The sequence below is a fragment of the Mustelus asterias genome, chromosome 13 (assembly GCF_964213995.1).
Source record: "Mustelus asterias chromosome 13, sMusAst1.hap1.1, whole genome shotgun sequence".
NCBI lineage: Eukaryota > Metazoa > Chordata > Chondrichthyes > Carcharhiniformes > Triakidae > Mustelus > Mustelus asterias.
In genome coordinates this window covers 107290589-107305038 of record NC_135813.1, presented here as the reverse complement: position 1 = coordinate 107305038, position 14450 = coordinate 107290589, and the positions used below count along the sequence as shown (strand labels likewise).

The following is a 14450-nucleotide window of genomic DNA, read 5'->3' as shown; positions in this document are numbered from 1 at the left end:
AAAAAATTTATCATTCCTTTGATCGAACCTCATCTACATATTGTTTCTTCAGCGCTTTATTTGGGATTGAATTTTTATTTGGGATCAGTACCTAACCCGAATTTGGCAACTACTGCCAGAGCATAGTCTGGTGTTGTTTCACTCCTGCTCCATCAGTTTAAACTACCTTACAATGCAAATTTTGATTTGAAAACTAGATTACTTCTGGAATAGCAAATCTTTCTCAAAAATATTTTGCAATGTTTAGAAATTTGAACAAGAGACAACTGATAGTAGATCTAAATCTCCGTGCAGCAGTAAAGTGGCACATTGAAGCATTCAGGTCTTATGTAATTTGTTCCAATTTAGTCAAATGAATCAAGTATAAAACCGTACGTACAGAGAGTGGAAGAAATGATTGTTATACCTTGATTAAATTTAAATGGGAAAAGCTGGGAAATTGTTGAAAAGTTGTTAATAGGCCATTTTCTATTATTTTTTCCACATTCTTTCTTGCTTGAAAGTGGTGGCTCAAACTAGGTATTGATCCCAAAGGCTCTCTTCAGTTCTATAGCATAAAGTTGACAAATTAGTTTCTTTGGAGGCCTAATGATTAGAAGGTTGTTAGTGATTGGATTCCAAAGTTCTCAGATAAATACAAATTACCGTATGGTGCTAGTGATGGCATGGGGCGGCACGGTGGCACAGTGGTTAGCACTGCTGCCTCACAGCACCAGGAACCTGGGTTCGCATCCCAGCTTGGGTCACTGTCTGTGTAAAGTTTGCACATTCTCCCCGTGTCTGCATGGGTTTCCTCCAGGTGCTCCGGTTTCCTTCCACAGTCCAAAGATGTGCGGGTTAGATTGATTGGCCATGCTAAATTGCCCCTTAGTATCAGGGGAACTAGCTAGGATAAATGCATGAGGTTATGGGGATTGAGCCTGGGTGGGATTGTGGTTGGTGCAAACCCGATGGGCTGAATAGCCTCCTTCTGCACTGTAGGATTCTATGATTCTATATTAAACCAGTTCGTACCCATTTATATGCATATTTTGGCTGGCACTCTGGACCTAAAAATGTTACTTCTATTTCCTTTTCTTTTCTCGAGTTCTTCAATAATGTCTATTTCCCTTCCTGTTACCCAATAATGATATCATTAATTTCTCCCCTTGGGTACTTTTCCCCTCCTCTATCTTCCTGTTCTCTTGCTTTTGTCCCTGGTGTGAAACAGCTGCCCTCCCATCTCTTGAATAAGCTCAAGATAGCCCTTCATTTCTTGGAATTCTCTGAAGAGCTCATCAGTGCCTCCTTATTGACATCAATGTCAACTATCGCATCTTTCTCTTATCAGTCTTCTTTGACCAATCCTGCTAATTCTACCAACCACTGCTTTTCCAATGCACCAATAATCACTGTCCATATCCCCGTTTCCCTCCAGAATTTCTGTTCACTGCTAAAATAGGTCATTGCCATCCATGGCCTTACATGGAAAATTGTATTGACATCAAGCTTTAACATTCTTCCTTGCCTGGCTATACTTTGCCCAATAACAGGGTAGATTGTGGAATGTGCTCCAAGACTGGACGGAGAAGTGGGCGATGGACTTCAACCCGGATAAATGTGTAGTGGTCCATTTTGGCAGATCAAATAGGATGAAGGAGTATAATATCAAGGGTAAGACTCTTAGCAGTGTAGAGGATCAGAAGGACCTTGGGGTCTGGGTCCATAGGACTCTTAAATTGGCCTCGCAGGTAGAGGAGGTGGTTAAGAAGGCGTATAGAAACCCTATAGTACAGAAAGAGGCCATTCGGCCCATCGAGTCTGCACCGACCCAGGCCCTACCCCCATATCCCTACATATTTTACCCGCTAATCCCTCTAATCTACACATCCCAGGACACTAAGGGGCAATTTTAGCATGGCCAATCAACCTAACCTGCACATCTTTGGACTGTGGGAGGAAACCTGAGCACCCGGAGGAAACCCACGCAGACACAAGGAGAATGTGCAAACTCCACACAGACAGTGACCCAAGCCGGGAATCGAACCCAGGTCTCTGGAGCTGTGAAGCAGCAGTGCTAACCACTGTGCTACCATGCCGCCCATGGTGTGCTGGCCTTCATCAATCGAGGGATTGAGTTTAGGAGTCGGGAGATAATGATGCAGCTTTATAAGACCCTTGTCAGACCCCACTTGGAGTACTGTGCTCAGTTCTGGTCGCCTCATTACAGGAGGGATGTGGAAATGATTGAAAAGGTGCAGAGAAGATTTACAAGGATTGGTTGGCATGCCTTATAAGATTAGGTTGAGGGAGCTCGGTCTTTTCTCCTTGGAGAGACAAAGGATGAGAGGTGACCTGATAGAGGTGTACAAGCTGTTGAGAGGTATAGATCGGGTGGATTCTCGGAGGCTTTTTCCCAGGGCTGAAATGGCTGCTACGAGAGGACACAGGTTTAAGGTGCTGGGGAGTAGGTACAGAGGAGATGTCGGGTAAGTTTTTCACTCAGTGGGTGGTGGGTGAGTGGAATCGGCTGCCGTCGGTGGTGGAGGCAAACTCGGTAGGGTCTTTTAAGAGACTTCTGGATGAGTACATGGGATTGAGGGTTATAGGTAAGCCTATATATAAGCCTAGGTAGGTAGGGACATGACCGGCGCAACTTGTGAGCCGAAGGGCCTGTTTGTGCTGTATTTTTTCTATGTTCTATGTTTATCATCCAATTACACCCTTCCCTTATTCCTTGGGTACTTTCTTCTCCTAACAATTCACTTTGTACTTCTAAATTCTCATTTTCTACTACCTATTTCCAAACCTCACCAGGACTTTCTCACTCCCCCTTCCCTCACTTATTTCTCCACTACCAAACTTCTCTTTCCCCTGCTCCTCCACCATCACCTCCAACATCTAAGATTGAGACCAGATAGATGTCTGTTCAGCTGCCTCTGCTGCTTCCCCTGTCCACCAGGCCAAGGCTTCCTCCCAACCCCCAGTCCTCCCTTTCTCTGCTAATTTTCATTCCCCCCCCCCCCTCCATATGCTGACTGAGCTCATCTTATCCATGAGGGGTATCACCTCTGCCCTTGACCCCATTCCTTTAAAACAACTGCCTAACCTTGACAATAGGAAGGCAGTGGTGTGGTGGTATTGTCACTGGACCAGTAATCCAGAGAGGAAGGGTATTGCTCTGGGGACCCGGGTTTGAATCCCACCATAGCAGCTTATGAAATTTGAATTCTGTTAAATTCTGGAATTAAAAGTCTAATAATGACCATGTTGTTGTAAAAACCGATCTGGTTCACTAATGTCCTTTAGGGAAGGAAATCTACCGTCCTTCCCTGATCTGGTCTACAAGGCAAACCCACAGCAGTGTGGTTGACTCTTAAATGTGCTCTGGAATACAAGCCACTCAGTTCACGAGCAATTAGGAGTGGGCAATAAATGCTAGTCGAGCCAATGATACCTACGTACCATGAGTGAATTTAAAAGAAAACCCTGCTACACCTTGGAAACCATCATATCAGCCATCTCTTTCCTCTCAAGTTCTTAACTAGTTTTTGCCTCTCAAATCCATACTCATCTTTCCCACAGCTTTCTATTTGAATTTTTCCAAGCAGCTTTCTGCCCCTGCCACAGCACCTTTTTCTGATGCAGAAGGTAGTCATTATAGTACTCAGTGCCGGATTTAGGCATAAGCTAAACAAGCTACAGCTTAGGGCCTCACAATCCGCAGGGGCCTCACAAAATTTCAGAAGGTTTACAATGAAGAGAACGTTTAAGAGCGGATACCAGAAAAGAAAAAGAAAGCACCAGCTTGAAGAGCAACTCAAAAAATTACCAAAAGTTGACCGTTACTTTACTCCAGAAACAGATAAGGATCCACAAACCCAAGGTGATCAGCAAAGTCCAAAACAACCAAAGTGTAACTTTTTAACAAGGGGCCTCCAAGCTTTATATAGGTTAGGGCCTCACCAAGTCTAAATCCGGCACTGATAGTACTGTATCCATATACCACACTTAGTCCTGTTCTGAAAATAGCTTGCTACACTGACCTGCTAATGTTTCTGTTGTACAAGTAACGATGGAAATGGGGTTACTAAATCACACTGCATGTTCTCACTGTTTGGGTGGGGGAGATAGTTCCATATATACACGATGTACAGATGCTCAAGTTCACAAGAATAAAATACATATTCTGAATGAAGAGGACAGGAGGGATTGGAGGGGACTATATTTTAGTCAAATGTCAAAAGGAAGGCAACTTATTTTGCAACTGGCATAAATAAAAACCAAAGCAAGACTTCTCAAAAGTACTTTAGGTTATGTGTAAGCTAAATTATAATATGAAATTTTTGGGCGGCACGGTAGCACAGTGGTTAGCACTGCTGCTTCACAGCTCCAGGGACCTGGGTTCGATTCCCGGCTTAGGTCACTGTCTGTGTGGAGTTTGCACATTCTCCTTGTGTCTGCGTGGGTTTCCTCCAGGTGCTCCGGTTTCCTCCCACATTCCAAAGATGTGCGGGTTAGGTTGATTGGCCATGCTTAAATTGCCCCTTAGTGTCCTGAGATGCATAGATTAGAGGGATTAGTGGGTAAAATATGTAGGGATATGGGGGTAGGGCCCTGGGTGGGATTGTAGTCGGTGCAGACTCAATGGGCTGAATGGCCTCTTTCTGTACTGTAGGGTTTCTATGATTTCTATGAAATGAGTTCACAGTAACTTCATTGCAGTGTCAGTGTAAACCTACTTGTGACACTAATAAATAAACTTAAAAGTCCAACGTTCAATTGGTGTTACTTTCTGCATTAAATATATGGCTAAAGCTAACTGTTGTATTTAATCCTGACAGTAGAGATGCTGCGATTGACTAGGGTAGAGTGTAATATGAAGTATGAGAAAAAAGTGGCATCTTAAAAGTTACAGATGAATAACTTTGAGGATACAGATGATAACCATATAAGGATAATGGAACATTGGAATGTTGAACAGCAGCTGAGTAATGTACATCTGTTAGATTATTGTAAGGTGTCGGGGATTTTCACTGTCACCGTGTCCCACTTGAGTAGGAGTTGAGACAGGCATCCAAGGAAGTTTACTCCCTACAGCCCTTCTCTCAATTCTGCAAATATAGAGACAATAGTTTGAAATGTTGGGCCATATTCCCTTGACCTGGTAGCAGATTTATGAAAATCTGGTCACTGGATTGGATAGTTTTATATCTGAAGATCAAGAACTCTAATTATCTGATAGGATATTTTGATTCTGACGTTCTTCAAAGCAATTAAAATAAAAATAATAAATATCCACTTACGTGTCCAAAAACTTCAACCTCAAATCGTATTCCGTATGCTTTGAACAATGTTCTTGTTTCTATTCCACCCTTATTTATGAAGTATTTAGCAAATCTGGTTTTAATTTAAAAATATTAGACAATTCATTGACTGGATAAAATAAACAATTTCTTCTGTTGTCCTTTTGATATCTTAATCATATTGTTAAACCTTTACCCCTCCCTGTAATTACTGAAAGACCAAACCTACACTGTAGAAATGCACTAAACACAGCGCAGTGTTGTTTGCCATTGAGTGGCCTGCAATTCTGACTGTTCCTTACAGTATGATAATAAGGAACTGCATGATAAACAGGGTACAATAAACTGCATAATGGCTTGTTTCTCAATCAATTATGAAGATTTTCCATTTTGGATCAGCTTAATTTTCTGAACTTTGTATTGAGTTAATACGTATGAAATAGAATTTATGTATTTTTGCCCATATAGTCATGTAATTGAGACATAAATCAAAGATCTTCATAAAAGAATGAGAGATTGTGGATACAAGTGTGTTACACACATCATTACACTATGCTCAAACATTCCCACACTTTAACAATTAACCATCAGTCTCTGTACCCAAATGCATCTTAACACATGGTAATGGTTCTGTGCCCACATCCTATGAACAATTTTTTTTTTTAAAGTTCAAATACTTGAAACTTTTTTATACTTGAGGAATATTATGATGTGAGCCTAGAGCTTTCCTTAGCCTTAACTGTTTATGCTGAGTTTAGTTTGTTTACACCACTTTCTCAATCCACGATACATGAATGAGATGGGCAGGAAATTGAGCTAAATAGACATCAATAAATTGTGCTTAATTTTGAGTGCGACTTCTCAATTACACCCCGAAGAAAATTCACCCCATAGCATCTACAGCAGAAAAACATGCCATCTGTCCAACTCATCTAAACGAGCTTTTATACTCTTCAGCTGCTTTCCACACATGTCCCTAGCCTAATATCCTCACAAATTGCTTCAAGCTTGCCTTTAAATGTGTCAGTGCAATCTGCTCCAATTTGTGGCTGCAAGATCAACATTCTCACCATACTGAAAAGGAATTCCTTCCAAATTCCTATCTGTCCGGTCGGGCAACAAAAAAATAGGTGACTTGTTCTGGACTCATCCACCACTTCTCCATGCCTATGCTTTCAAATCTTATCATACTTTTAAAAACCTCCATCATCTCTAAGAGTATCAGTCTGCTCAATCTTTCCTGGTAGCTACATTCTTTCAATTCTAGTAACATTTTTGTAAACCTTGTCTCTGCTTTCTCTATGACTTCAGTGTCTTTTTTGAAGTATGGAGATCAGAACTGCACACAGTACACTAAGTACAGACTTTCCATGGTTCTGTATAAACTTAACATTTACCCCTCCACCCCAGCATTCTACTGCTACAGAAACAAATCCCAATACTTTATAATGGTCTTATCAATACATGGTTACTTTGTGATTTATCTAACTTTATTCCCAAATCGCCTTGCTCCTCTCCCCCATTTTGTTTCTTGTTTTCCATCCAATTAATGTATCCTCCTATTTTCCTCTGACACAAATGGAACACCTCATTTTGCTACACTGAATTTGCCATTCACAGTGCAAGTCTATTTATGACTTCCTGTATTTTGGTGAAGCCCTTCATATTATTAGCTATGCCCCTAATTTGGTATAATCTGCAAATTTCAGCATTCCCAATTTCTGAAATCAATATAATTCATGGAAATGATGACCTAAGTGGTCCAAGCATAGACACCCCATGAAACTTCATAACCCACTTTCTGCCAGTTCAAAAAGAATGCCCTTAACATTTATCCTGTTGGTTTTTCTTGTAGCCATATTTCAATCCATTCTGTTCTATAGATCCTGATTCCGCAGGCAATGACCTTTGTAATGTCTCTTTAGTGACATCTTATGGGAGAGCTTCTGAACTCCATGTACATCACATTCAATACATTGAAAAAAATAACAAAGAATAGATAAGGGCAAATAATTCAATAAAGGTTGGTTAATCATAGCCTTTCTTTCAAAAAAAAGCCATGCTATTTTGAATTCTATTGCCCTCTCTGGTGTGTGATTATCTGATCACTTAACAAAGATTCCAGTAGCTTTCCTACCACTGATGTTAAGCGAACTGGTCTATAGTTGGCTGTTAGTTTGTTCTCCCTTTTGAAGATAGGAATTATATTTGTTCTGGCATTGGTCCTTTACTAATAGTCAATCAAGGTAGCCAGGGCATTATCCCTGTACTTAATCCTAATTTCAAAGATTGGAATACTCCGCCATACCAAAACTCTATATATTGAATTTGGGTTTTACTACATTCATGATGCAAGTTGCTTTGGCCCATCCAGACAATGAGGGTTTTGGGATTAGTCTATTGCTATAAGAACAATTTGGTGTGAAAATCTGCATAGTTTGCAATTTCTAAACTGAGTTAATTGATCCCAACAGAAATGTTGCTTTCCATCTTCTTTAGCTAAAGATTCTACTAATCACCAATCAAAGATTCCCTGGGGGAGCTTCAGATATGGGAAGAAGTTGAGCTCCCCCTCCACCGCAAATACTCAAATGAACACAATTGAGTATCTCGCTAATACTATCAAGCTCACAGAGGGAGAACGTTGTGGCAAAATTACAGCTGAATTTGGTTGAGTTCATTCCCATAACCAATACTTCATATTACTCAAACTTAAGTAGTTAGATTTTTTGTTTCTGTATCAGGCTCCACAGTTGCAAGACGTGAACATTTTTAAAACCATTCTCATCTCCTGAAAATGCTGATTCATGTTGAGGTATGAATACTGACAGTAGTCAAGTGACCATCCTTTGAATGGATGGTCACCAGGTGCATCAATGATTCACAATCAAATCCAATCCTCATTTCCAATATACATTCCATCTACAGTCACTAAACAGGAGTGTAAAATAAAAACAAAATGCTGAACATACTCAGCAGGTCAGAGAGAGAAACAGTTAACCTTTCAGCTCAGTGACCTTTCATAAGGAGCATGACCTAGCTAATTTCTCTTCCTTCCCTTCCACTCCAAGTTCTGAGGGATTTAAGCCCATGAATCACAATGGCTGGTATAACTAGGCATCGTGGCCCTTGACCCCTGGGTTTCTCACCACAGTGGAAAGTGTACTCACCAACTGAATCATTAGGGAAGTTCAGAAAATTGAAATTTATTTTGGTGGTGTTTAATCTCTATTTCAGATATTTTCAAATGAATATATACCTAAAATTGTAACCAGGTGATACTGTTTCACCAAAGTTTTTGTTGTCAAGGCGGCGAAAGGTATATTTAGGAACACACTTAGATGTAGATCGGTCCAGATTGCAGTTCCACTCTACTAAAATCCCCATCACTCCACCCTGTAAAACAGATAAAATTCAAAGGAGAAATCGTGTGAAATAAAATAATTAGTTTTTATGAAAGAATGATTGCTAATTCAACTCCTGTCCTTACTGTTGCGCAAAGATCTCCTGTTCCTGACATTTCACTGCAATGAGGCCTACAATTTGAAAGTTTTGGGGGATTGGTGAGACCAAAAATATCCATTAGTTCAAATGGTAAGTCCACATCAAGTTCTATAGTCCAGGTAGTTCCCAGTTTTTATTTTCGGCGTGTATTGCCCTCATTGCTTGCAGGGAAGCAATAGATGCATTGCAACTGCCCTCATTTCTCCTGATGTAGGGTATTCAAAATCACTTCAAGCATTGAAAGTATATGTCTATCAGAAGATGATAGGATTGGACTCTGCTGTGATGGGACCCCACAGGAATACTTGCCTGCCAATAATCACTTCGTTACCATAGCTAAATGGCACAGACATCACCTCGGACAGTCAAAATAATGTTGGCCACTATTTAGCAAGCCAGTTTCTCACTCGCCAGCCAACTGAGACCCACTCCCCTCCAGTTCCCTCATCATCTTCGTGCCACAGTTCCAACCCTGAGGGAGTGCAGTGAAATCTAAACTGTTGAAAAGGCGAAAAGGGATGAAAAGTCAGCTAGGTCTCAAACAAGAAAAGAGCAAAAGAAGTATCTGAAGAGAACAAAAGAGCAAACAAAAAAAAGTGAGGGATAAATATAAGGGACAATGTAACAAATGGCAATTGGCTTTAATGGACCTTCAGTGAAGGCATGCAAATGCTGCATTCCTACCATCATTTTGTCATTTTGGATCTTTGCATGTGAAGGATGGCAATTTGGTGATATGCTGGAGGGCAATGAGTGCTTGTAGTACCATGCTCAAAATAATTCAGTGCCTTCAGGTGTCAGGAAATAAAATGACAGGGAGAAAGAGACTAAACTTACAATATAATTTGTAGCAGCACATCTGTCAATTGGAAAATTTGAACCAGTGAACAATACAACAAAAGGAAAAAAAAGTCAATAATATTATAGGCAAATAAGAACTACGATTAATTTATGACATTGATTCTAAACATCAGGAAAGGGTATGGCAGGTGAGGACCTAAAAACTATTATCACAAAAGAAGCGGTGTTGGGCAAGCTAATGGGGCTAAAGGTAGACAAGTCTCCTGGCCCTGATGGAATGCATCCCAGGGTACTAAAAAAGATGGCGGGGGAAATAGCAAATGCACTAGTGATAATTTACCAGAATTCGCTGGACTCTGGGGTGGTTCCTGCAGTTTGGAAAACAGCAAATGTGACGCCACTGTTTCAAAAAGGAGGTAGACAGAAGGCGGGTAACTATAGGCCGGTTAGCTTAACTTCTGTAGGAGAAAAACTGCTTGAATCTATCATCAAGGGAGAAATAGTGAGACATTTGGATATAAATTGTCCCATTGGTAAGACGCAGCATGGGTTCATGAAGGGCAGGTCATGTTTGACTAATTTGGTGGAATTCTTTGAGAACATTACATGTGCAGTGGACAATGGGGAACCTGTGGATGTGGTGTATCTGGATTTCCAGAAGGCATTTGACAAGGTGCTGCACCAAAGACTGCTGCATAAGATAAAGGTGCACGGTGTTACGGGTAATGTATTAGCATGGATAGAGGATTGGTTAACTAACAGAAAGCAAAGAGTGGAGGTAAATGGGTGTTTTTCTGGTTGGCGATCAGTGACTAGTGGTGTGTCTCAGGGATCAGTATTGGGACCGCAATTATTTACATAGATGATTTGGAGTTGGGGACCAAGTGTAGTGTGTCAAAATTCGCAGATGACACTAAGATGAGTGGCAGAGCAAAGTGTGCAGATGACGCTGAAAGTCTGCAAAGGGATATAGATAGTCTAAGTGAGTGGGCGAGGGTCTGGCAGATAGAGTACAATGTTGGTAAATGTGAGGTCATCCATTTTTGGTAGGAATAACAGCAAAATGGACTATTATTTAAATGGTAAAAAATTACAGCATGCTGCTGTGCAGAGGGACCTGAGTGTCCTTGTGCAGGAATCTCAAGGAGTTGGTTTGCAGGTGCAGCAGGTAATTAAGAAGCCAAATGGAACTTTGTCCTTCATTACTAGAGGGATGGAGTTTAAAAACAGCGAGGCTAAGTTGCAGCTATATAGGGTGAGGTCACACCTGGAGTACTGTGTACAGTTTTGGTCTCCTTACTTGAGAAAGGATATACTGGCACTGGAGGGGGTACAGAGGAGATTCACTAGGTTGATTCCGGAGTTGAGAGGGTTGGCTTATGAGGAGAGACTGAGTAGACTGGGTCTATACTCATTGGGATTCAGAAGAATGAGGGGAGATCTTATAGAAACATATAAGATTATGAAGAGAATAGATAAGATAGAAGCAGGGAAGTTGTTTCCACTGGTGGGTGAAACTAGAACTAGGGGGCATGGCCTCAAAATAAGGGGGAGCAGATTTAGGACTGAGTTGAGGAGGAACGTTTTCACACAAAGGGTTGTGAATCTGTGGAATTCCCTGCCCAGTGAAGGAGTTGAGGCTACCTCATTGAATGTTTTTAAGGCAAGGATAGATACATTTTTGAACAGCAAAGGAATTAAGGGTTATTGAAAGCAGGTGGGTAAGTGGAGCTGAGTCCATGAAAAGATCAGCCATGATCTTATTGAATGGTGGAGCAGGCTCGAGGGGCCAGATGGCCTACTCCTGCTCCGAGTTATGTTCTTGAACGTAAAATTGTCATATTCTATATCATTTCCCTGTATCTTTGTTTTCCTTTACACTTGTTTTGTCACCAGATCGCAACCACATTCTAGTCCACTCAATCTCTCAAATATCAACTTTCATATCTTTAAAGGTATAATGCAATAAATCTTTCTGCACGGGATGTTAGTTGTTTAAAAATTTAGCCATTGTGTTAATGTAATCTTCACAAAATAGCCGCTGCTTTTATACAGTGCTCACTTGGGAGGGTGGGGTTTATAGATAGAAACAGTACATTACAGAGCATTAGAAAGAGATGAGCAGCTCTTTAACAGATTATATCTGAACAATTCTAAACAAACCTGAACAGCTAATTTTTGAAAATCTTCTCCTGCTTCTTGAACCATATCTCCGAGGCGAAAAATTGGGCAGAAAGTATCATTTTTCCGATTGAATTGACAAGATTTTAAGTAGCTGGAACTTGCATTTGTCAATATATTTCTCCTGCAGCAACAGAAAAGGAATATGCCAGTTTTTTCCTATATTGTGAACATATGTGTTGCAAATGGGCAATTCAAAACAGCCATGAAACTTACTTTGAAAAATTAAACTTGGGGAAGGTAATGCTGTTCTTTATTAACACTGTGAAGTTCTCAGCTGCTTCAAGAATTGCAGGCCTATAAACAAAGATCATTTACAACATTAACATAGATGCTAATACTCTTTTAATTCATTTTCAATTCTTTGAACTCGTTGTTGTTCAGCTTAATGTATTCCTTGAATTCTTCCTATTGATAAATAATTAAAGGTACTCCAGCTAATATGCATCCATTGATTCACACTTTTCACCCAATAATGTCACAATTCAGGGTGACCCATCTCTGAAAAGCAAAAATTAGCAATTTCTGAAATGAAGGCTGGAATTTTGTTGAGTTGCTGAGGTTCTCGATGGCTAGTCAGAGAACAGACGGGAACTCTCGTCAGTTCCATGAGAGAGGCACGACCAAATCAAATGCCCTTCAGGCACTTAAGTAGCCGCTATTGAGCCTTGCCCACGATGGAAGTCTCACCCACTGAGAGCTTGTCACCAGTGCCAGCAGGAGTTTTGACAGTTGGTGGCAATTAACCCTTTCGAGACCCAGGATCATTGTGGAACCTCAGTCTGAAGGTGAGTGAAGATGGGATGGGGTTCCGGAGGGTAGGAAGGTTGGAGATAAGGCAGGTGGGTGGTTTTCAGTGGCCACAACCCTGCCTGATGCCAGGTATCTAGATTGGGCACAGAGTGCCTAACTATGAGGGACTCCTCAAGGTAAACTTGACTAACTATCCTAGGCCGCTGGAAAGCCTTGCAGCCTCCATTTAATCCAAGCCATCACTACATCGTGCACAAGTGGATTATGGGTACAAGGATTATGGGTATCAATTGATTAATTAATGAGCCGAATTGACATTCTGCCACCAGCAGCTAGGAATCCTCTGTCAGGCCCTTCTCCCCTCCCACATCAGGGGAGGCTTTGCCGCCACTGGGAGACTGACATGGGGCCTCTTCCATGATTAAGTGAGCCGGGCCGCCATGTTACCTGCCGCAATGGGCTGCATTAGATCCAGCCTGATGGTTTATTTGTTAAAATGCCAATCAAATACCTGATGAAACATGAATTAACATTAGTGAAATTCAGCTGGCAAGGAAAGAGGAAGCAACTGAAAATTGAGCAAATTATTCAACTTTTTAAATGTTGTTAATACAATACTAAACTGGCAAGAAACAGGAATTTTAGCCCAAAAAATTGTTGCAAGTACAGAGTGTGCTTTCCAATTTTTTAATTTATTTGCAGGAAGAAATTTGTCCAAATGTATTTTCGTTTCTACTGCACAGTTCAGTCAAATACTAGTTATGTTCATTGTATGAAGTTTACAATTCTTAAACCTATACCATGAAAACCTTGTAACATTGCAATATATACAACAGTCTAAATATTCTAGTCATATCAGTTCTTCAATACTTAAGTGGGTGTGCTTTTTCTCCTTAGACCACTGTTATATCTTTTCTAAGTAAAATTCTGATTTTAATTCCCTTTACCACACTTAGGAATGATATTCCTGTAACCTGGAGGCTTTCATGTTTGACTCTTGGTTTTTCTTTGGCTGGTACCATTGTGATTTAGCTCACCTGACACATAATGGGCAAGATTTTAACTGACTCTGAACACATTCACTTAAACAGAGTTAAAAATTGGGCGTTTTGTGACATTTTTCATTATCAGCAATGTCTTCAACAGTGTGGCTAACTCCTGATCAGTTCTTGCAAGAACAGAAGAGATGGTTAAATTCGTGGAGAGAAATAGTTTTTTATTTAACAAAGTTTATTTATTTGTCCAAAGTAAGGCTTACATTAACACTGCAATGAAGTCACTGTGAAATTCCCCTAATTGCCACACTTTGGCGCTTGTTCGGGTCAATGCAGCTAACAAGCACGTCTTTAAGACTGTGGGAGGAAACCAGAGCACCCAGAGGGAACCCACGCAGACACGGGGAGAAAGTGCAAGCTCCACACAGACAGTGACCCAAGCCAGGAATTGAACCCGGGTCCCTGGCGCTGAGAGGCAGCAATGCTAGCCACTGTGCCGCCCTTTTTTTTAAAGGGAGCAATCAGATTGGAAATCCTTAATAATCAAGGCGATGGCAAATTAGGTTCAATCCCTGGCCATTCCATCCAACAACACTGGAACAGTTGCTTGAGGGGATTGCAGATCCACTTAATTTTTTTTGAAACTCACTTGAGTTAACAATTCAATGACTTGGAAAATAGCAACTGGGACCCCATCATTAGAAATGCTGGTGAATTTTGCTTCAATCAGGGCAAGGTGTTCAACTTTGAGGGATGGCATAAATGATTATCTGGAAGGGAAGGGCCAGATTGGAGAGTCTCATTGGTTCAGAAGGGCCAGGTATTGTTTGACCTAGATTTTAATTTAGGAGAATGCAGATTTGGTGGATAAAGCTGAGGAAGTGGATAAGTATCTGAATTTCAGGAAGGCAATAATCCAAAGGGATACTGC

The 14450-nt window shown here is 40.9% G+C and overlaps 1 protein-coding gene across 1 annotated transcript in view; it reads right to left on the bottom strand.

The window, feature by feature from the left end:
* Window positions 1-14450, bottom strand: part of LOC144503176 (P2X purinoceptor 4-like) — a 34016-nt gene that overhangs the window by 2370 nt on the left and 17196 nt on the right. Inside the window, exons 6-9 of the mRNA XM_078227683.1 lie at window positions 11988-12068; window positions 11754-11895; window positions 8545-8681; window positions 5286-5379 (exon numbers count right to left, since the gene is read on the bottom strand). Coding sequence (XP_078083809.1) covers window positions 5286-5379; window positions 8545-8681; window positions 11754-11895; window positions 11988-12068 — 454 coding nt within the window. The remainder of the gene's footprint in view (window positions 1-5285; window positions 5380-8544; window positions 8682-11753; window positions 11896-11987; window positions 12069-14450) is intronic.